Genomic DNA, 21,616 nt, shown 5'->3' with positions numbered 1-21,616 from the left:
CACCCCCGCCTCCTCCTCTCTTTCAACCCCCCCACCCCCTCTCTCTTCCCCCCACTACCACCCCCCTCCCCGGCTGTCCCCCTCCCCAGTCCGACTCCCCTCCCACCCCCACTCTCTGCTCCTCCCAACCTCCCCTCCCCCCCACTCTCTCCCCTCTTCCCTGACCCCCACTGTCCCCCTTCCCCCACCACCACTTTCCACCCCCCTCCCCTCATCCATGCTGTCCCTTTCTCCCGACACATGCTGTCCCCTTCTGCCACCCACGCTGCCCTCCTCCCCAGTCCCACTTTCTTCCCCCACCCCTCTTTCCCCACGACCCCCCTTTCCCCCATTTTCTCCTCCCCCACCCCCATTCCCTCCTCCCCCAGCCCCTCTCACTCTCCCCCACACCCCCCCCTTTCCACCACTCTCTCCCCCCCGAGCCCCACTCTCACTCTCCTCCACCCCGCTCCTCTCCTCCCACCACCCTCACACCCCCCTCCTACCCCCACGCTCCTCTCCACCCACCCCCACTGTCCCCCTCCCGCACTCTCCCCTCTTACCATCTTCCCCACCCCCAGTCCCCCTTTCCCCCACCCCCACTCTCTTCCCCCCACCATGAACCCCTTCGACCCACACACCCTCTCTCCTCCTCCCCTTTCACTCATACTGTCCTCTTCCCCACCCACATTCCCCCCTTTCCCTCCCTCCCCCACTCTTCCCTGACCCCCACTGACCCCCTTCACCCCCACTCTCTCATCCCCCACCACCCCCCTCCCCCGCTGTCCCCCTCCCCAGTCTCACTCTCCCTCCCACCCCCACTCTCTGCTCCTCCCACCCTTCCCACTTCCCTGACCCCCACTGTCCCCTTCCCACCCACCCCCACTCTCTCTTACCCCCACCACCAGCCCCCCTGTCCCCCTCCCCAGTCCCACTCCCTCCCACCCCCCTCTCTCCTCCACCCCTCCCCCCCACCCCCGCATCTCTCCTCCCCACCCTCACCCCCCTCCTACTCACCCTTCCCTCCAACCCGCACCCTTCCCTCCACACACTCGCCCCAACCCCATTCTCACTGACCCCTCCCCCCCACTCTCCCCTCTTCCCTACACCCACGTTCCCCTCTTCCCCACACCCACGATCCCCTCTTCCCCACCCCCACTCTCCCCATTCCCCTCACCCCCACTTTCTTCCCCCCACACCCTCTCTCCTCCCCCACCCCATCCTCCCCCTTTCACTCTCACTGTCCCCTTCCCCCCACCCACCTTCTGCTCCTTTCCCTCCCCCCCACTCTTCCCTGGCCTCACCTACTGCCCCCCTTCCCCGCACCCCTACTCTCTCTTTCCCCCCCACCACCACCCCCCTCCCAAGTCCCACTCTCCCTCCCACCCCCACTCTCTGCTCCTCCCCCCTCCTCTCCTCTTCCCCCCCACTCCCACTCTCTCTTCCCCCTCCCCCACCGTCCCCCTCCCCCACCGTCCCCCTCCCCCACCGTCCCCCTCCCCGATCCCACTCTCCCCCCACCCCCTGCTCCCACCCCCCCATTCTCTCCTCCCCCAGCCCCACTCTCACTCACTCTCCCCCACCCTTCCTTTCCCCACCACCCCCTCTCTCTCCTCCCCCACTCTCTCCTCCCCCCACCCTCACCCCCCTCCTACCCCCACCCACTCGGTCCCCACTTCCAATCCCCTCCCCTCCGTGGAGCCGTTGGCGGCAAAAGGCACTTACCGAGCGTGCAGGGAGGAGGAGGGAGCGCCGCACTACTCGAGTCGGGCGGAGCCGGTCTGGGAGTGTGGGGAGGGGGGAGAAGCGAGGGGATCGGCGGGAGGCGCGCACGAGATGGCGGAGCGTGAGGAGGCCGCCATCTGTCTGAAGTGGTGACGTCGGTGGCAGCGGCCCTCGTCGACCCCGCCATCGGTGGCTGCGGCCGCTGAAGGAGGAGGAGGAGAAGCCGCCCGCTGCGCTGCAGCCTGTTTGCGGTGACGGTGCTGGGCCCGGGCGGGAGGGGAGACTCAAGGACGCCGTGGGTTGAAGGGAAGGATGAGCGGACCATCAGTCCGACCATCTCCCTGCTGCTCGGCAGTGTCCCCCGGGTGTGGGAGAGCGGGGAGAGTGAGGGGAGAGAATCGAGGGGAGCCCCTGATTGCGGGCGGGCGGCTCCGCTATTGGCGTCCAATTTGTTTGTGCGAGTGGGGAGAGGCCAAGCGTGGTGCCGTCAGACGCACAGCACTTTGAAAAAATATGTTTAGAAATTAAAGTTTTAAACTTTAAAATGTCTCTAACTTTAAAAATATACGACCAATTGAAATAAAACTTGTTATAAACAGTCGCCAGGACTGTGGTGATTAAGGTGGCGCTGAAATTGTGGCGCTGTGGTTGACCGTTTTGGCTGCAGGTCCACTTGTCTCTCAGAGAAATATACATACTTACAAATATATTTATATATATCTACATGAATTGTGGGGGGGGGCAGCGCGAGCTCATCTCACAGGGGCATTGTGACGTCACACGCTGAAGACCAATAAATCGGTTAGAAATTAAATGTTTAAACTTTAAAACCTCTGTAAGTTAAAAAATATAAGACCAATTTAAATAAAAATATCATTGGCACCAGCCGGGAGAGTGGTGATTAAGGCAGTGCAAAAAATGTGGCGCTGCGGTTTACCGTTTTGCCGAAATCACCGAAGGCTTCATACGGATTAATATACAAGATCTGAGTTTTAGTAGTATTTAGATAGATAGATAGATAGACATCATTGTTTAAATAGGTATATTCATATGATTGTAGGGGTAAGTGAGTATATATGTAGTTATATATGTATTTTAGGTATTAGTTATTATAGATAATACTTGATAAATATTGATTATTTATGACTCGCCTTGGGCTCGGCCCGCTGCGGACCGTCCGGCGCGGCCTGCAACCACAACAACCTGACCGCGGGAGAGGACAGCAGGAGATGGGAAAGACATTGTGGCCTTCCATCACAGTGAGGAGAGGACTGGAGGAGACTCACTGTGATGGATGTTTCTTTGATGGATGTTTCTTTTTTTGTGTGTTTTTGGGGTTGTGTAATTTTAATGCCTATTTAATGCTTTTATTGTTGGACTGTGGGTGACTGAATTTCGTCCAATATTGGATGACAAATAAAGCTATCTTGAATCTTGAATCTTGAATTAGGGAATGGGGGTAGGATTAAATAAGTTCACACTTCTTCCTACTCCTTTTCGCACATGTAAAGATGTTAAGTAATGGATGAAATTCTTTGTATCTCTTCTGTTTTTTTGTTTATTTTTTGTTGTTGTTTATTTTGTTTTTTAATTGATGTCTTTTAACATGTACGAAATAAAATGATGAAATGAAAAAATGAAATGAATTAAAGATTCAGCATGGAAACAGGCCCTTCATCCCACGCTGACCATCGTTCACCTGTTCACACCCATCTGTGATCAGGTGGTGAAGGGGCTGTTACAGAATGGTTGATCATGGGACATGCTCTGTCTCCTGATTGTACCTGAGTTATTCAGTGATCTGCCTAATGTGCCCTTAGCTGCTCCACATCTTGAGGGTTGGAGCACAGACAGATTTCAGTGCAAGTCCTGGATTGCAGGTCCAGGTGAGCATTATTTTTAGAGATACAGCACAGAACAGGAATTTCGGCCCACCTAGTCCATGCCAACCATCATTCATCTGTTCACACTAATTCTGTGTTATCCCACTTTCGCATCCACTCCCTGCACACTTGGAACAATTTACAGAGGCCAATTGATCTACATTTTGCATGTCTTTGGGGCATTGGTGGAAACTGGAGAAATGGAGGAAATCCACGCAGTCATAGGAAAAACGTACAAACTCCAAACAGACAACACCCGAGGTCAGGATCGAACACGCATCTCTGGTGCTATGAGGCAGCAGCTTTATCAGCTGCACCACCGTGGATTGTCTGAACTACTACAATAGCTTTCCATTCACATTTTATCATACTCTTACTCAGTGTGAACACCTTCCATTTCCTCTTTTGGTTTTTATTCTTCTTTAGCTTTGATTATTTTCTGCAGAACCTGTTTTTAGCAACAGACTGCTCTGCAATTAGTATCTTTTAAGCCTCTTAATATCTTTAAAGCCTCAAGGTGCATGAACATACACTTGTCTGCTGGTATTTACTAAGATGAAACAAAATACAGAGCGGAGGTGCAGAACCTGGCGGACTGGTGCTCCCATAACAACCTGTCCCTAAATACCACCAAGACCAAGGAGCTGATCATCAACTTCCGTAGGTCACATAACAGGGAATCTTTATCAACGGGGACAGTGTGGAGAGAGTGTCCAGCTTCAAGTTTCTGGGCACTCACATTTCGGAGAACCTAACATGGTCCAATAACACTGCTGCGCTGGTCAAGAAGGCGCAGCAACGACTGTTCTACCTAAGAACACTGAAGAAGTCTGGTCTACCCCAACAGCTGCTGACGACCTTCTACCGCTGCACCATAGAGAGCATCCTAACACATGGCATCCCTGTGTGGTACCTCAGCTGCACGGAGGCAGAGAGGAAAGCTCTTCAGCGGGTAGTCCATAGAGCTCAGAGGACCATCGGAACACAGCTACCAGCCTTGGAGGGCATCTACAACACACGATGCCTCAGAAAAGCCACCAGCATCCACAAAGACTCTTGACACCCCTGCAACAGTCTGTTCGAACTCCTTCCACCGGGCAGACGATACAAGGCCTTCTACGCCCGCACCTCCGGACTCAGGAACAGCTTCATCCCCAGGGCCATAGCTGCTATGAACCGGTCCTGCTGAGCCGGATGGCCACATCGCACAGTGATCCGGCACAGATCTACTTGCACTTTATTCTGTTTTAAAACTGTTACAATTTGTTTCATTGGGTTTTTTAAATTAATACTGACTAGCTAATTAAATTATTGCATCGTACGGGAGGCGCATTCCCAATCTCGTTGTACCCCTATACAATGACAATAAAGATGTATTGTATTGTATTGTATTGTATTGTATTATACTTTCATTACACATAGTCTTCTGCAGACTTTTATATAAATAAACCTAAAAATATTAAACGTTCGAAACATTTATACTTACAAGTGGACTGTAACAAGTGCTAGCAAAATGAAAAGTTTGAAATCTATGGTATTAAATAGTATAAATATCTTATTGTATATTGAATACTTTGTTGAAAACAATCAAGTAGTCAGATACTTCTGCAACTGTTCAATTTCATTTGTTAAACTGAGTAGATGAAATATAAAGACCTATTGGCTATTTTACCATGAGAGCAAAGCATAAACCCAGAGTTTAAAGCAGAATTGCTTTTAGATTTCTTGTTTGAAAAGATTTTTTAATTCATTTATCTTCTGGAATCATGTAAATGACTTAAATGGAAATTAGAAAATGGAGAATGACATCAGGTAAAAGAATAATGTTCTAATAAGATCATCAAACAGAACTATTCCAGAATTACCTTATATATAAATACCATTGATATAGAAATAAGAAATATAACTGACAGTATCACCAGCATTGACATAACACCATTTGGAAAGGAATATTTTTCTCAACAAACCCAGACTCAAAAGTAATAATAATAATAATAACTTTTATTTATATAGCACTTTTCATGCAAATTAATGCATCCCAAAGTGCTTTCCACAAAAACAAACACATGTCTAAACAAAGATACAATTTAAAACAGTAAGGACATAGGCACACAAAGCACAGATTTGTATAAAAATATAAAATGTAAAATTGGGAGTGTAAAAAAAGGAAGTAAAATCAGTTAAAAGCTCGAGTAAAAAGATATGTTTTTAACTACCGTTTAAAAATCTCAACTGAGTCGGCATTCCACAGCTTGGGGGCGTAGTTAAAAAAGGCTGCTTCCCCAATTTTCTTACTGCGGCGGCCTTGAGTGGCTAACAGGCCAGCATCAGAAGACCTGAGCGCTCGAGTAGGGGCATACAGAAGGAGGGATTCTGTAAAATATGCTGCTCCAAGCCATTTACGGCTTTGTAGACTATAAGGAGGACCTTATAGTCTATCCTGACTAAAACATTCAGCATTGAAAGTATAGCATCAAGGTAGATTTTAAGGACAATGTCCGTATATTTAGATTTCCCTGGTCTTCTCCATCATATTAAAAGATCTCCTCTAACTCTTCCTTTTGCAAGATAGATGTAAGCGCAAATACACACATGCACTAACATTCAGCGGTTTAACATCTTAAAAAAAACAATGCTCATGGTTTCCACATGCATTTATTTTATCTTTATTTCAGAGGACATGGGTATCAGTGGCAGGGCCAGAATTTATTTCTTATATTTGAATTGCCTCGAGAAGCAAGTGTTATTTGAATTGAATGACTTGCTAAACCAAATCAAGTAAAATTGGTATGAAAAGCCTATCTTTTCCCCTCTTAAATGACAATCCTATGGTCTGTTTTGCTGAGATAAGTTGTTTATTTCCAGATTTTTTTTAAATGAATGCAGATGCCAGGATGTGAACTCATGGTCTACTGGATTAATAAATCTAGCAATTACCACTGCACTGTCACATCCATTTAATCTGATAATTTATAAAGCTAATTGGAATTGGAAGATCCAGATATCTGCCATTTCAAATCTTTATGTGTAAAATGGGCCATATTGTTCAACACAAATTGGACATTGTTTATTTTTCAATGGATAGTTCCTTGACAACCAGTTGCCTTTACTACACTCAATAGTCTTCTGTACTTTGGTGATTTGAAGGGTTTCCTGATGGATGGCCGAAGACACGAGCCACCAAAGATGAGAATGATTGAAATCTCCGTAGAGTAACAAACATTGTGCAGTTCAAAATCCAATCATTGATCTGAAGCACATCTGTGGCACTGTTATCTGTGACCTTGTCTGTAGCATCGGTGCTGTTGTCCGAGATCTGAAACATAAAAGTATTAAAAAAATTAGCGAAGCTGCAAACCAGCTTGATATCTCACATATTTTAGTGATTTTTCAGAATGAAGGTGTTACTGACGTTTATTGCCCATCACTAATTGCTGTCGAGAATGTGATATTGAGCCACCTTCTTGAACAATTGCAGTGCCTCTGGTGAAGATGCACCCAATATGTTTGGGGAGGGAGCAATATGAAGGAACAGTGATATATTTCCAAGTCAGTATGACGTGTGATGAAGGGTAACCTGCAGGCTGTGGTTGTTCTCTTGTGATTACCCATGTGTTATTGGCTTTGGTGAAACTGTCCAAGCAGCCTCGAATAATAATTGCAGTGCACTTTGTAGATTGCATACTTGCAGCCATGGTGCACGAGTGGTGGAGGAAATTAATGTTCAGGGTGGTGGATGGGGTGCCAATCAATTGGTCTGCTTTGTCATCGATGATGCCGAGCATCTTGAGAATTATTGGCACTCCACCTATCCAGGCAGGTGGAGAGTGTTCCATCACACTCCTGACTTGTGACTTGTAGATGATGAGTAGATTTAGGGTGTCAGTAGATAAGTTACTTGCCACATGACATCCTGCCTCTGTGTTGAGCATTTACGTGACTGGTCTAGCTGAGTTTCTGGTCAATGGTGACCCTCAGGATATTGATAATGGGGAACTCATCAATAGTAATGCCTTAGATTGTCATGGCCAGGTGGTTAGGTTCTCTTTTGTAGAGGTGGTCATTGCCCGACTCTTCTGTGGTGCAAATGTTACTTCTATTTTTCAGTTCACACCTGAATTTTATATAGGTATTGCTGCATGCATAAATAGACTGATTCATTTTATAATGTTCAATTCACCACCCAGCAATCAGTGAACATTTCTACTTCTAACCTTATGATGGAAGGAAGTATGTTGATGAACCAGCTAAAAAATGATTTTATCATTTATGGTTGTTTGCTCCAAAGCTACATCCTTCAAATGAGACATCTTGATCCAACTGTTCTCAAGCTATTGCACAAATAGGTTGTGTTATCTTTCTATAATTAATGCATCCCGTAATCTATGTTTATTTCCCTAGCCACTGAAATTGGACCTTGGCTTGTGAATTTTCAACATAATACAACCATTTAAAGCAATACACAAGCCGGGCTTTCTTCTCAAGGCATCCTGATTAGCTTGGAAAATGTGTTGCTCTAAGATACAAAAAAAGTAATTTAGTAAGCTTGGGATGGAGTCAGGCACAACTTAAAATTTCACAATCAATCCTTCAAGCCTTGAAAATTACCATCCTATCTCAAACTTCATGTTTGCAGAATAACATATTACCTTGATTGACTTTAGGAGATCCAAGGAAATTTTTGAAAGATTATTAGCAAATGTCCAAATGTCACTGTGTTTTGATGCTCTCGCTTTTCCCAGTTGGTTAAACTGATTGTGGTAATATAACAAGCCTTCCTTTATTTTCTTCAGGCACGTCTGAAAGAGTAAAAGGGGAATGTTACTACAAGTAGAACCAATGTTTTAGGTATTTGCCTATGTCCATGCTAACATCCAGTCCCATAACCCCAAAACAAAGCAATTTCCACCAGGGCCTCTGAATATCAATGGCAGTGGGAACACAAGTTGATTTTCTTTTTCTCGTCCAAATAACTGGCAATGAGCTGTGTACTTGCACCTCTGATAGAGAACTTTTGTAACATAGTATAAGAAAATAACTGCAGATGCTGGTACAAATCGAAGGTATTTATTCACAAAATGCTGGAGTAACTCAGCAGGTCAGGCAGCATCTCAGGAGAGAAGGAATGGGTGACGTTTCGGGTCGAGACCCTTCTTCAGACTTGACATAGTGGCCACTTTTAGTGAATGGTTAAGCACTTGAATGGACCAAGCCAGAGAGTTTCTTCATTTGTAAGGATTCACACCATGGAACCATATGCAGAGTGACAGTGGAAACATTTCTGTAAACACAAATTGTGTGCTAAATTCATTCTCCACACGATTCTTCCAGAAGCCAGACAAAGAAACAGTGGAAGTCAGCAATATCAGGGAATGTCTGTCAAAGCCTGCAAGTTCCATGCTGTGCTATATGGTGAGAAATTTATACATTGGTCCAAAGGAAGAAAAGCATTTCAGAGCAATGGAGATGGGGAGGGACGGTGGGATTGAAATCTCACTATATTAAATCATTAATATATATTACAAACAACAAAGGTCCTAGCACTGATCCTTGTGGAACACCATTGGTCACAGACCTTCAGTCAGAAAAATGCCTTTCTACCGTTGTCTTTTATGACCATGCTTTCCATTCTTTTTGTCCTGTTAACCAAGGACCACCATTAAATATCTCCACAATTTCTGTTGGCCAATTATATTCAGGAAGAGGAGGGGAATGGAAATAAAGTATTACCAAAAATTGATTAAAATATATATATATTATGGGACAAACTACGTACGTTAAATCAGAAAATTAGACGATGGGATTAATCTTCAAGCAAGCCAAAATATCCATCTCTAACCAGTTGGTAGCATTTATTCCCACATCACTAACTCTGTTGGTTTCCCAGGCTGATTCGTCAGAGAGCAACCAGAGCATCCTACATTACAGTGGGACCAGAGTCCCACCAAAGCCTTAACCAGCTAAGGTTTCTTCTCTTCAGGACATCAGTAAGCCAGATGGGCTTTTCTAACAATTCACCAGTTTCAATGTTACAGAGACTAACCTTTCTCTAAAAATAACTACTCCTACAACTGCAGTGGGATTTGATCGCACTTTCAGTCATTACTCCAGCAACATGACAAATCTACTGCCAGCCCTGCCGATCGCAGCTTACCTCCGGCACAGTCCTGAGTGTGGTGGGGTCACAGTTGTCACTGATTTCTATGCGTGGGATATTGTCACTGCCATTCAGCTGAAGATTTTCTGAACAGCCCTCCTGCCGAGAAAATAAAATCAAAGTTCTGATTATGGTGTTTGTGACTCAAACATGCTACTAGTTAGTTGTTCATGGTCATAGTATTGAAATCTGACACAGTGCTGATTGCCACTTAACCCAGTCACAACTGCAAGTCTGAACCTCCTTGAATCCAAAGCCCACTAAGAAATACTCTTGTGTTGTTTTGTTGAATTCACCACCTCCCTGCCATCCACCTAACCCCAATCTCTGTCTCGTTAGAACTCTGTACAACAACAACTTGTGTTTTTAGAGGACGTGTAAGCAACACAGGTGTCAAATAAATGAACCAAATCAGGAGTTATTATGGTAAGTTTCGGTCAGAGAGAATCAAAACAAAACTGCAGATGCTCAAAATCTGAAATAAAGATAGAAAATTTTCAGGAACCATGACACCATGCAGGACATAACAGCCCAAAGACAACCATTCACTCACTGCCCCACCGATGCACAGTAGCAGCAGTTTTGTACCATCTACTGATGCACCGTGTCAACTCACCAAGACTCAGACAGCACCTTCCAAACCCATGACCTCAATCAGCTTGAAGGACCAGGACAGCAAAAACATGAACATAACCACCTGGAGGTTGCCCTCCCAGCCATGCCCCGACTTGACTTGGAAATATATCGTCGTTCCTTCACTGTTCATCCTGGAACTCCCTTCCTAATAATATTCTGATACATTTGCACCTCAAGGACTGCAGCAGATCAAGAAGGCGCCACCACCTTCTCCAGTTCGATTAGGGACAGCTAATTAAATGGTGGCTCAGCCTGCGAAGTCCTCATTCCTTGAATGAATAAAACACTCAGCAAGTCAAACAATATCTATGGGGAAAGGGAGGGGGGTGCAGATGCAGAGAGGTTTGCGTGCTCATATGGAAGCAATGGCTCGCAATCTTGCAAATCTGGTGGTGCGGTGGGGTGAATGTACCAATAGACAATAGGTACAGGAGAAGGCCATTCGGCCCTTCGAGCCAGCACCGCCATTCAATGTGATCATGGCTGATCATTCTCAATCAGTACCCCGTTCCTGCCTTCTCCCTCCTCTCATCCTTCTAAATTCCAGTGTATACAAGCCTAGTCGCTCCAGTCTTCAACATACCATTCTTCTTTCAAATCAAAACCCTGTGTTATTATTCCTGATGTGCCCGCATTATTCGGCAAACTTGGGAATGATTACCAGAACACAATATCGCGCACCCACTGCATTGTGCCGTGCCTCCCGTGAAGAGCAGGATAAGGAGAGTCTAAAATGTTGTTGCGTTTATGAGAATTTGATTCCTCATTAAAAGAGCAGAGATGGCGTTAGAGGGAGTGAGCGGGCATTGTATATCACTGTCAAAATTAAAAGGCAGTTCTAATTCGGTCAATCATTTAATTTATTTTATTGGGAGTGCACCTTCCTGCTGTTCTCAACGCACCCCTGAGGGCCGACAGAGCGAGATCAATTGATTTAAGATCACTTGGGCCAGTTAATCTAAAATGTCCAGTTGAGTTCTGATGAGAGTGGAGTGAATGCGTGCAGCGGTGACCCGAATCATCTGCTCTGTGTGAGTGAGGATCAAGTTTGCAACCCCTAATCTGATACCTCAGTTCAGGCTGCGAGGGAATCTCGGCACATTAATATACGGAACTCATCATCTGCAGATTTGAGAATTTACATACGAAACAGGTTATCACAATATACGTTCTGAATAACCCAATCAGTCTGAAGAAGGGTTCCGACCTGAAACGTCGACTGTCCATTTCCTCCAAGGCACTGCCCGACCTGCTGAGTTCCTCGAGCACGGTGCTTTTATCCCGATATACGATGCTTTTATAAGAAAATAACTGCAGATGCTGGTACAAATCGAAGGTATTTATTCACAAAATGCTGGAGTAACTCAGCAGGTCAGGCAGCATCTCGGGAGAGAAGGAATGGGTGACGTTTCGGGTCGAGACCCTTCTTCAGACTGATGTCGTGGGGGGGGGGGGAGGTGGAGACAGGAAGATAGAGGGAGAACTGGCAAGGAGGAGGGGAAGAGAGGGACAGACGAAACATAGAAACATAGAAAATAGGTGCAGGAGTAGGCCATTCGGCCCTTCGAGCCTGCACCGCCATTCAATATGATCATGGCTGATCATCCAGCTCAGTAGCCTGTACCTGCCTTCTCTCCATACCCCCTGATCCCTTTAGCAAAAAGGGCCACATCTAACTCCCTCTTAAATATAGCCAATGAACTGGCCTCAACTACCTTCTGTGGCAGAGAATTCCACAGACTCACCACTCTCTGTGTGAAGAAATGTTTTCTCATCTCGGTCCTAAAAGACTTCCCCCTTATCCTTAAGCTGTGACCCCTGGTTCTGGACTCCCCCAACATCGGGAACAATCTTCCCGCATCTAGCCTCTCCAACCCCATAAGAATTTTATATGTTTTATATGTTTCTATAAGAACTATCTAAAGTTGGAGAAGTCGATGTTCATACCACTTGGCTGCAAGCTGCCCAGGTGAATAAATACGATGATTTTATAATCCGTGAATCAGTACTTTTGTATCGATTTGGAGGTTTCATATCCAAAATAAATTTATATATTCTTGAAGGTGACTGTAATTACCACGAAAGTATTCAAGAATCTATCCCTGGCCATCGACCTGAAACGCGGACTGGCTTTTTCTCTTGACAGATGCTAACTGGCCTGCTTAATATTTCCAGAACCTTCTGATTTTGTATCACAGGCTAAACTTACTGGAGAATATTTCCTCCGATGTAATTTATTTTGGAGAGTAGTTATCACCTCTGTAAGGGATAGTTAATTTCGTAAAAGGAAGAAAATGTTTCCTTAATTCCTCCGCGCTGGCTGTCTCACACATCAGTGATTTAAAACTTCTGTTCTTCTCTCCCTCCCCCTCCTATTTTATAGCCCCGATCTCATCTTCTAACCACTACTGACGTGCTAAATGATTTAGCCGGCATCACTCTAAATTCCTTTTGAAAAATTAAATGAATGAAACGTTGTAATAAGTCACAGAGTCGTACAGCACGGATCAGCTCTCGCATGCGGACCAGGGTGCTCCATCTACATACACGAGTCCCACCTGGTCGCGTTTGGTCCATATCCCTCTAAACCTTTCCTATCCGTATACCTGTCCAAATGTCCTTAAATGTTATTAATATCTCCACTGAAATCCATTTATTGCGAATAGTTTGTGCATATTTAGTTCATGTTCCAAATAAGTAACCGTTTTAAAATAGTGGAAATTCGCTTTACACTTAACTGAAAATATATAGATTTCTTCAAATGCAAACGTTTGATTTGCAGTTACTCAACTTAAAACTATTTTAACATAACTAAAACTTATGTTCATTGCAGTTAGGCGTGGTTAGAATTATTTATTGATTAAGCCATAAACAAATAAGTAAATAATATTCATTTTGCAGCCACTCACCGGTCTGTGTGTATAATTGGAAATCTTTGAAGTGAGATTCCTGGAAAGAGTTCGACAGGATATCCAACTGGGCTGCTGCGCCGTCTCTGACGCTACGATCCAAACTACACTGAGCAGCCAGACCAGAGCCACTATTCCGATGCATCTCTCCATCGTTCCTTCGGAAAAATCACAGCTGAGCACTGAACCACAGCGAATTGTCGAGCACAATCTAATACAAGGCACTACAGGTTCCGCCTTTATAACCGACCTTCTTGGTACAACGGAATTTCCCAGTTCAAGTATCGGAGAGGAGGATCTTTACAAAGAACCTACCTGCACTAATTTACCTGTCTCACTCATGCCCACCTCACCTGCAAAATAATTACAACCCACATTTTCCACTGGGGGAGTATTCTGTTTCGAAAAGATTAACCGGCAATGTGTCATTATGTGGGTTTGCGTCAATGGCTAGGTTACGAATTCCTCCAGTCAATGTTGCTTCAGACATTTCATTGTATGATATTTTCATGATGACATTTCTTTCTCCCGCCTGAATATAGTAGTTATTCAATTAAAGGGTATAGGGTCACTACTGAAATGGCAGAAAAACCCGACAAAGTGTTAAGCGTTGGAGTTTTAGAGGGATATAATTTCGCTCTCAAAAAGTAAGAAGTAGTGCGTGGAATAATGTTCCAACATATTGTATTCAAATGAATACGAACACCATCAAGTTCCCTTCAAACTCTACGCGTATTTTATGTTTTTAATGATTTTTCTTTGGAGAAATTAAACAGGCCATGAACTCTGGAAAGTGTAGAAATGAACTGCAGGTGCTGGTTCACACCAAAGATAGACGCAAAATGCTGGAGTGATTTAGCGGGTCAGGCAGCATCTCTGGAGAAAAGAAATGGGTGACATTTCGGGTCGAGACCCTTCAGTCTGAGAGTCAGGGAGGAGGGAAACTGGAAGTCAGACTGAGATTTCAGTAGCTGTTTGACAGCTCTGGCTGTCGTGGCATACGGAGCAAAGCCCAGTACATTGAATTAAGCTACAAGTCAGCCATTTTACCTGTCTTTATTTTCATGTCAATTTTTGAAATATATTCCGTTACAACATATTCGCAGCTGAATTTGGGTTGGGGGATGAGTGGTGGGCTTTTGAGACACGGAAAGCAGAAAGTTTCACAAAGAACTCTGGTGACATAATAATGATGTTAATGAAATTCAAGGTATTTATTCACAAGATGCTGGAGTAACTCAGCGGGTCAGGCAGCATCTCTGGAGAGAAGGAATGGGTGACGTTTCGGGTCGAGACCCTTCTTCAGACTGAGTAATCAAATTCAAGGGCAGTTGTGGGTAGGTAATAAATGCTGACCTTGCTAGTAATGCCCACAACTCATCGACGAATAAAAGGGAACTGAAAGGAATGGGTAGCGTAATGGCTTTTGTCAGATAAAAATTGTGCCAAATAAGCGAAATGGAACCCCTCTCTCTCAACGGATAAAGTCCTAACCCTAACCCTAACCCTAAAGTCCAGTGCCATTCGTTTGCCTTTACAAACAAATATACTTTGAAATATCCCCCTACTATCCAGAAACACTGTTGTAAGATGAACGGATCACCTGTAAAACATTTCCAATTCCAGATATTAGCAGTTTTAGCAGTGCCACCACTTTTAACATACGAGTCAAGGGGTCGTTTTTTTTGGCTTTTTTGGCCATTCGTTTTTAAGAGTGTTTAATTGTCCTAGGTCCCGAAACGGAACAATGAAATTCTTACTTGCAGCAGCACAACGGATGTGTAACCATAGTACTCTGTACTGAGGCAAGGAGAATAATCAGCTACCTGTTGTATCTCCCTCCCCCTCCATCATTAAACTGTTGATATCCGAGTACATTTAACATCTGTATTTGTGGTTGAGATGGCACGGTGCGAGCAGGACAGGTTACAACTTCCCTGGTAGCTGCCATAGCTCTGAATACCGCTCATATAAGGTTATACTGCAAAATCACAGATTTCTTTGTGCGGGAATATATATATAATATATAGAGTCATAGAGTCATAGAGTCCTACAGCACAGAAAGAGGCCCTTCGGCCCATCGTGTCCGCGCCGTCCGCTACCAGACACAGTCTAATTGTAATCCCATTTTCCCGCATTTGGACCGTAGCCCTGAATGTTGTAGCATTTCAAGTGCCCATCCAAATGCCTCTTAAACGTTGTGAGTGTCCCCGCCTCCACCACCACCCCAGGCAGTGAGTTCCAGACTCCAACCACCCTCTGGGTGAAAAAGTTATTTCTCACATCCCCCCCGAAACCTCCCTCCCCTTACCCTGTATCTATGTCCCCTCGTTGTTGAACCTTCCACCAGTGGAAGAAGTTCCCCGACATCTACCTTATCTATGCCCCTCATGATCTTGTACACCTCGATCATGTCCCCTCTCAGCCTTCTCTGCTCCAGGGAAAACAACCCCAGTCTGCTCAGTCTCTCCTCATAGCCGAGGCCCTTCATCCCTGGCAGCATCCTGGTGAATCTCCTCTGCACCCTCTCCAAAGCTATCACATCCTTTCTATAATGTGGTGACCAGAACTGTACACAATACTCCAGCTGTGGCCTCACCAGTGTTCTGTACAATTCCATCATTACTCCCCTACTTTTATATTCGATGCCCCGGCTAATGAAGGCCAGTAACCCATATGCCTTTTTGACCACCCTGTCCACCTGTCCTGCTGCCTTCAAGGACTTGTGTACCTATACCCCAAGGTCCCTCTGTACCCCTGTCTTCCCTAGGGTCCTTCCATTCATGGTGTACTCCCTCTCCACGTTATTTCTGCCAAAGTGCATCACCTCGCACTTTTCAGGATTAAATTCCATCTGCCACTGCTCCACCCATCTGACCATCTCATCTATATCTTCCTGCAGCTTGCAGATCCCTTCCTCGCTATTCACCACCCCCCCTACCTTTGTGTCATCTGCAAACTTGCTGATCATGCCCTGTACGTTGACATCCAGATCATTTATGTAGATTACAAACAGTAAGGGACCCAACACCGATCCCTGCGGCACCCCACTGGACACCGGCCTCCAGTCACAGAAGCACTCTTCTACCATCACCCTCTGCCTTCTGCCACTAAGCCAGTTTTTTTAATCAATTTTGCCAAGGTGCCCTGGATCCCATGGGCTCTTACCTTCTTGACTAGTCTCCTGTGTGGGACCTTGTCAAAAGCCTTACTGAAATCCATGTATACCACATCCACTGCACTACCCCCATCTACCTCCTTGGTCACCTCTTCAAAAAATTCAATCAAGTTAGTCAGACACGACCTTCCCTTAACAAAGCCATGTTGACTATCCTTAATTAACCCTCGATCCTCCAAGTGAAGACTGATTCTGTCCCTCAGAATCTTTTCTAGCAGTGATAGTGGGGAGGGGGTTGTAAGAAATTTTCTTGTGATAAGGTGGAAATTCCTCCTAATTTTGCTCCTTAAATCACATGTTTTTAGGTTTAAACAGCACATGTTGGTTTTTAGTTCCCACATATTTGAAGTGGCTGCACTTAACTGAAGGCTCTCAGTCAATTTTAGGGGAAGTGGTCACTGAGTATGATTGAGCTGGAATTAAATTTCAACAAAATGAAAAATAATACAATCTGGTGAGTGAGCTCATCGTTCTTTGGACTGACCTCACTTAGCTAATCTCACCAGAATAGAATCTAAAATTCTATTCTCTGACATAAAAGCATAATGGACTATTTTTCAAGTAACATAACCAACTTCATCTTGAATGAGATTACATTCAGTGAAGCTCAACTCTACAGCTTTGGAACTTTCTCTTGAAAGTTGGACCTGATGGAGAGGCATTCTTAATTCTGTAATGATAGAACTAGCTCAGTTACCAGAACAACTCAGCTTCCAGCTGCTTTGTGATCTCTCCCAGTTTGACAGCCCAGGACAAATTGTACAAAACCTCTACAGTTGTTGCATGGAGTCCAAATTGCTACCTGTGAGCCTAGGTTTTGCATTAAGATCCTGAAGTAATCGCTCTGGTGCCAAAGTAATAAATAATTTTCTCCTCAAGGATCAAAGGAAAAGCTGGAACTGTTTGGATGCATCTGTGAATGGATCAACATATATCTTTCATTTTGCTTTGCACAGGAAGTATTTTGCTGCAAAACGATGACTGACAGGTAGAATCACAGTATTTACAGCGAAGGAGGTACAGGTAACTCAAGCATATCACAGTGTTAGAACATCAACTGAGTTTACCTACTTTAATTCCATTTCCTCCTATCAATTTATATTATAAAATACATATCCAATCCTCTTTTTTTTAAAAATAATCTCTGCTTCAAGTAGTATGGTACATTGACTAATATTCCAAATCAAATTGAGTTTAAACCACCATCACAGCAGTTTGATAATTCAAAATAAATGTTTAAAAATCTGGAACTGAAAGATTATAAAGTGACCTCAATGCTATCAGATTGTAATTAAAATCCCAATTTGTTGACCGATTTCCTGTCAGGAAGGGAAGAGGCCATCCTCACTCATTCTGGACCTACACATGACGTGATAACCTCCTCCACACAGCTGGCCCTTAACTGCCCTAAAGTGGATATAGCAAGCTTGAGATGTGTCACCATTCCGTTATTATCCCTTAAAAAAATATATTTCTACTTCCCTTTTAAAAGTTATAAGGGATCCTGTTTCCTTCACTGTTATACTCAGGCATTCCATCCCCTTAAAAAACAACTTACAACAGAAAAACTCCCCAAACCTGCCCCTTTGTTCTTTTGGGGATGATCATTAATTTAGGCCCTTTAATATTGACTCACCAACCAGTGGGAATAGTATTTAATTTCCCAATGTACCTTATTAAAGCCCCTTATTACATATTTCCCACTGCCTTTCAACCCAATTCTGATTTGATAATTGTGCAACAATAATCAAAACACAGCCCGCAGTCACAGAAATGAAAAACTTGCATTTATACATGATCTTTAACATAACTAAAATTCTCCACATAGCACAATGAGATAAATTATCAGCTAATCTGTTGTTGGGGTTGGTTGAGAAAGATCACCAGAAAGGTTTAGGAAGATCACCAGAAAGATCTGCTTCACTAATTTTTAAATGGTGCCACAGGATCCACCCAAAAGAACAAGTTAACCATCCAATCTGAAAGGCAGCACTTCTGCTGTACTCCCTGGATTTATGATTTTAAATTCAAAACCTTCAAGCTCAGTGGTGAAAATCAAACAGGTAAGCTTGATCAAGTCTCAAACACTAAGTGGGCAGAATCTGATTTTTTTAAGGTGTTTATTTCAGTTTTTATCCATTTGAATTTTCAGGATTGCACAACCTCAGTGGGGTAAGGGCAGACAATTTATTCATAAAGGAGTACCAATAAAAGATTTATATAATGAATTGGCAGCGTAAATTGCCTAAATTTATAAATGTTTTATTTGTCGTGTTCATTACATTCATAATTAAAAAATGAAAAATAGAATAAGAATATCAGGTCTTTTGTTACATTTACTGAAAGACACACATTAATGAATTTTGGTTGTTAAGGAAGTTTTTGTTAATCTGTGATTGTGAGATGAAAACTTGAATCCTGTTAAAACAAACATGAGGGGTAGCCACAGAGGGAGGCAACGTGTGATTGTGAGGCCAAACTGCAGTCAATGGTCAGCTGCTTCACGAGAGAAAAAGGAAGAATTAGTTAAGGGAGAAAAGTACAACAGGAAAAATTAAAATGATATAAATCATTAAAGAAACATCACCTTGTGATACCCTCCTTAAGGGTAATTCCACAAATTGCGCAGTAACACAGAAACCTAAATCATTTATGTGATTTCCAAAATGTTACAGGTAAATGTCGAGGGAAGTATCATCAACAGTAACACAGCACCAGGTGTAAAACATGTTATGTTATACACATATTTCGTAGGCGTTGCTTCTCTTTGCAACAGATTTCTGTGAACAGGAGCTTGGCTTGTAAAGAGCCACAGGACATGAATGCTTGCTGGTTGTGCCGTCACATAGTTCAACTTAGTTCCCTTGCCAAAGGAAGAAAGATTTGATATTAAATAGCACTGTGTTGTGGTTCTCAAATGCTCTACGCACACTGGATTCTGATGCAGTGCTGTAACCTTTCTCTGTTGCTCATATTGGATTGAATTCAATTTTGATTAAACATTGAAAAAAGGTCAATTTCACCTCTCAGTCATAGATCAACAAAGAAAAATCAATCCTTATTAACTGGAATTCACTAATGTGTGCCCTCCAGTAACCATAACAAAGGATCTTCCTGTTTATTGACATTCAATTTTTACTCAGTACTGAAAATGCAGATGTAAATGAGGTGGCCATCTTTACAACTGAGGTGATTGTCCAGTAAATCTGCTTTTAGAGGAAGTATCATTTGAGAGAGGAAAATTGTGATATCATAGAATTGTTATGGTGCAGAAATGATCCCTTTGGTCCCATTCACCAGCTTTTTTCTCCACAGGCTAACACATTATTATTTTTTGAGTTTTAAAATAGTTCCTAGAAAAAGTGGGACAGGTCTACAAATTAAAATCCTCAATAGGAGCTAAGCAAATTTTGATGACATTGGACAAGTACTTGCAAGGGTTGATTGGGAGAGGCTGTTTGCAGGTAAAGGAACGTCTGGCACGTGAGAGGCTTTTAAAATTGATATAGGGAGAGTTCAAGGCCAGCCAGTTCCTGTTAGAGTGAAGTGCAAGGCTGGCAGGATTATAGAACCCTGGTTAATGAAGGATATTGAGGCACTGGTCAGGAAAATAGAGACCTTTCTTCAGATTCGACCCGAAACGTCACCCATTCCTTCTCTCCAGAGATGCTGCCTGTCCCGCTGAGTTACTCCAGCTTTTTGTGTCCATCTTCGATTTAAACCAATATCTGCAGTTCCTTCTTACACATTGAGCTTGAGTCTGTTTCCTTCTGAGACCAGATAGCTCAGGATTTAATGCAACCATCTCACACCTTGGGGGATCAAGGTTAGATCCTAACCTTGGGATTTGTTTGTGCAGAGATAAGGTCTATCTAAGAAATAAAGTCCTAGCCTGCCCAACCTCTCCCTATAGCTAAGACCCTCAAGTCTTGGCAAAATCCTCGTCATTCCTGCACTCTTTTTAGCTTAATGGCATCCTTCCTATAGCCTTCTCCACGTTAAAAACAGCGGATAAACAATCATTGACGACCTTGCCCACCGCCTGCAGCCCCACACATAGATGACAGCTTTGGTTTCCGAGGGACTCTTTTCTCTCTCTAATTCCCTGAATGTACTTATAAAATCTCTTTGGATTCTCCTTAATTTTATCTCCCAGAGCTATATCCTGCCCATTTTTTCCCTCCTGTTGTCCTTCTTAGGTATGCTCCTCAGTCCCTAAACTCTTCCAGATCAGAGGAGGGGAAGATGTCTCTGATGGTGAAATCTTCTTGAAGGTGGCAGAAATTACGAGGGATATTTGGTTGAATGCAAAGTGGAAAGTGAACCCTTGCTCTGCCCAGGTGTGGAAAATTGATGCGATTCGGTCAAGGGTTCTACCAGTTATGGCAGAGTGGAAGCCATGATTCAGGAAGAATGAATTTAACAGGCACCTGTGTTGACAGTCTTGTTGTCGGAGCAAATGTGACAGAGACTGAGAGACTGAGAGAATGAAATGGAGTCCTTGCAGGAAGCAGAAAATACAGTTGAGATAGCCGTGGAGATATGTGGTATTGTATTGGATGTTTGTCACTAATCTATTCACTGAGATGGAGACAGAGATCCAAGGTAAGATTGAAGAATACCTCCTCATCTTCCATCTGGGAAACTTGTAGCCTTGAAGCCTTCTGGACTCAATGTTGGGTTTACTACAGCAGACAACTTGTGCTCTCTGTTTGAATCAGAAGTGGCCAGTCTAATGTAGGTCATCAATCTGTAATATTGACCCTTTTTTGTTTTCTCTTCCTTAGCATCCGCCAAACTTGTTGGACACTTCCTACAGCGTAGCGTTTCATAGCTTTTACGTTCTTTTGTTTGTGTGCTCGCTAACTGCCTTCATTTTATAGCTTTTATGGTCCTTTCGTCATGCTCACTTTCTCTCATTTCCATTAACGACCATCTACAGCTTATCTGCATCACAACCCTGGCCTCACCCTATCAGAGCTATTCCCTTTCTCCTATCCATTCCCTCCCATTCTGTTTGCAATTTAAAGCTAACCCCCTTTTCCAGCGTTTCCAGTTCTGATAAATGGTTTTCAAGTTGAAGTATGAATTGTTTCTCTTTCCATGGATGCAGCCTAGCCTGTTGAGTGCATACAGCATTAGCAAATTT

At 43.7% G+C, this 21,616-nt stretch overlaps 1 protein-coding gene across 1 annotated transcript; it reads right to left on the bottom strand.

Moving 5' to 3' along the window:
* Positions 1–6,702: 6,702 nt before the first annotated feature.
* Positions 6,703–21,403, bottom strand: LOC144611955 (uncharacterized). The gene is made up of 5 exons (XM_078431312.1): positions 21,378–21,403; positions 13,290–13,539; positions 9,742–9,843; positions 8,237–8,386; positions 6,703–6,903 (listed from the first exon to the last, which is right to left on the bottom strand). Exons 1-5 carry the CDS (start codon positions 21,401–21,403, stop codon positions 6,703–6,705), a joined length of 729 nt encoding a protein of 242 aa, XP_078287438.1.
* Between the last annotated feature and the right edge of the window lie 213 nt (positions 21,404–21,616).

The sequence above is a fragment of the Rhinoraja longicauda genome, chromosome 42 (genome assembly GCF_053455715.1).
Source record: "Rhinoraja longicauda isolate Sanriku21f chromosome 42, sRhiLon1.1, whole genome shotgun sequence".
NCBI classification, from domain to species: Eukaryota; Metazoa; Chordata; class Chondrichthyes; order Rajiformes; family Arhynchobatidae; genus Rhinoraja; species Rhinoraja longicauda.
The sequence above is the reverse complement of the archived record's forward strand: the minus strand, read 5'-3'. Positions and strand labels throughout refer to the sequence as shown.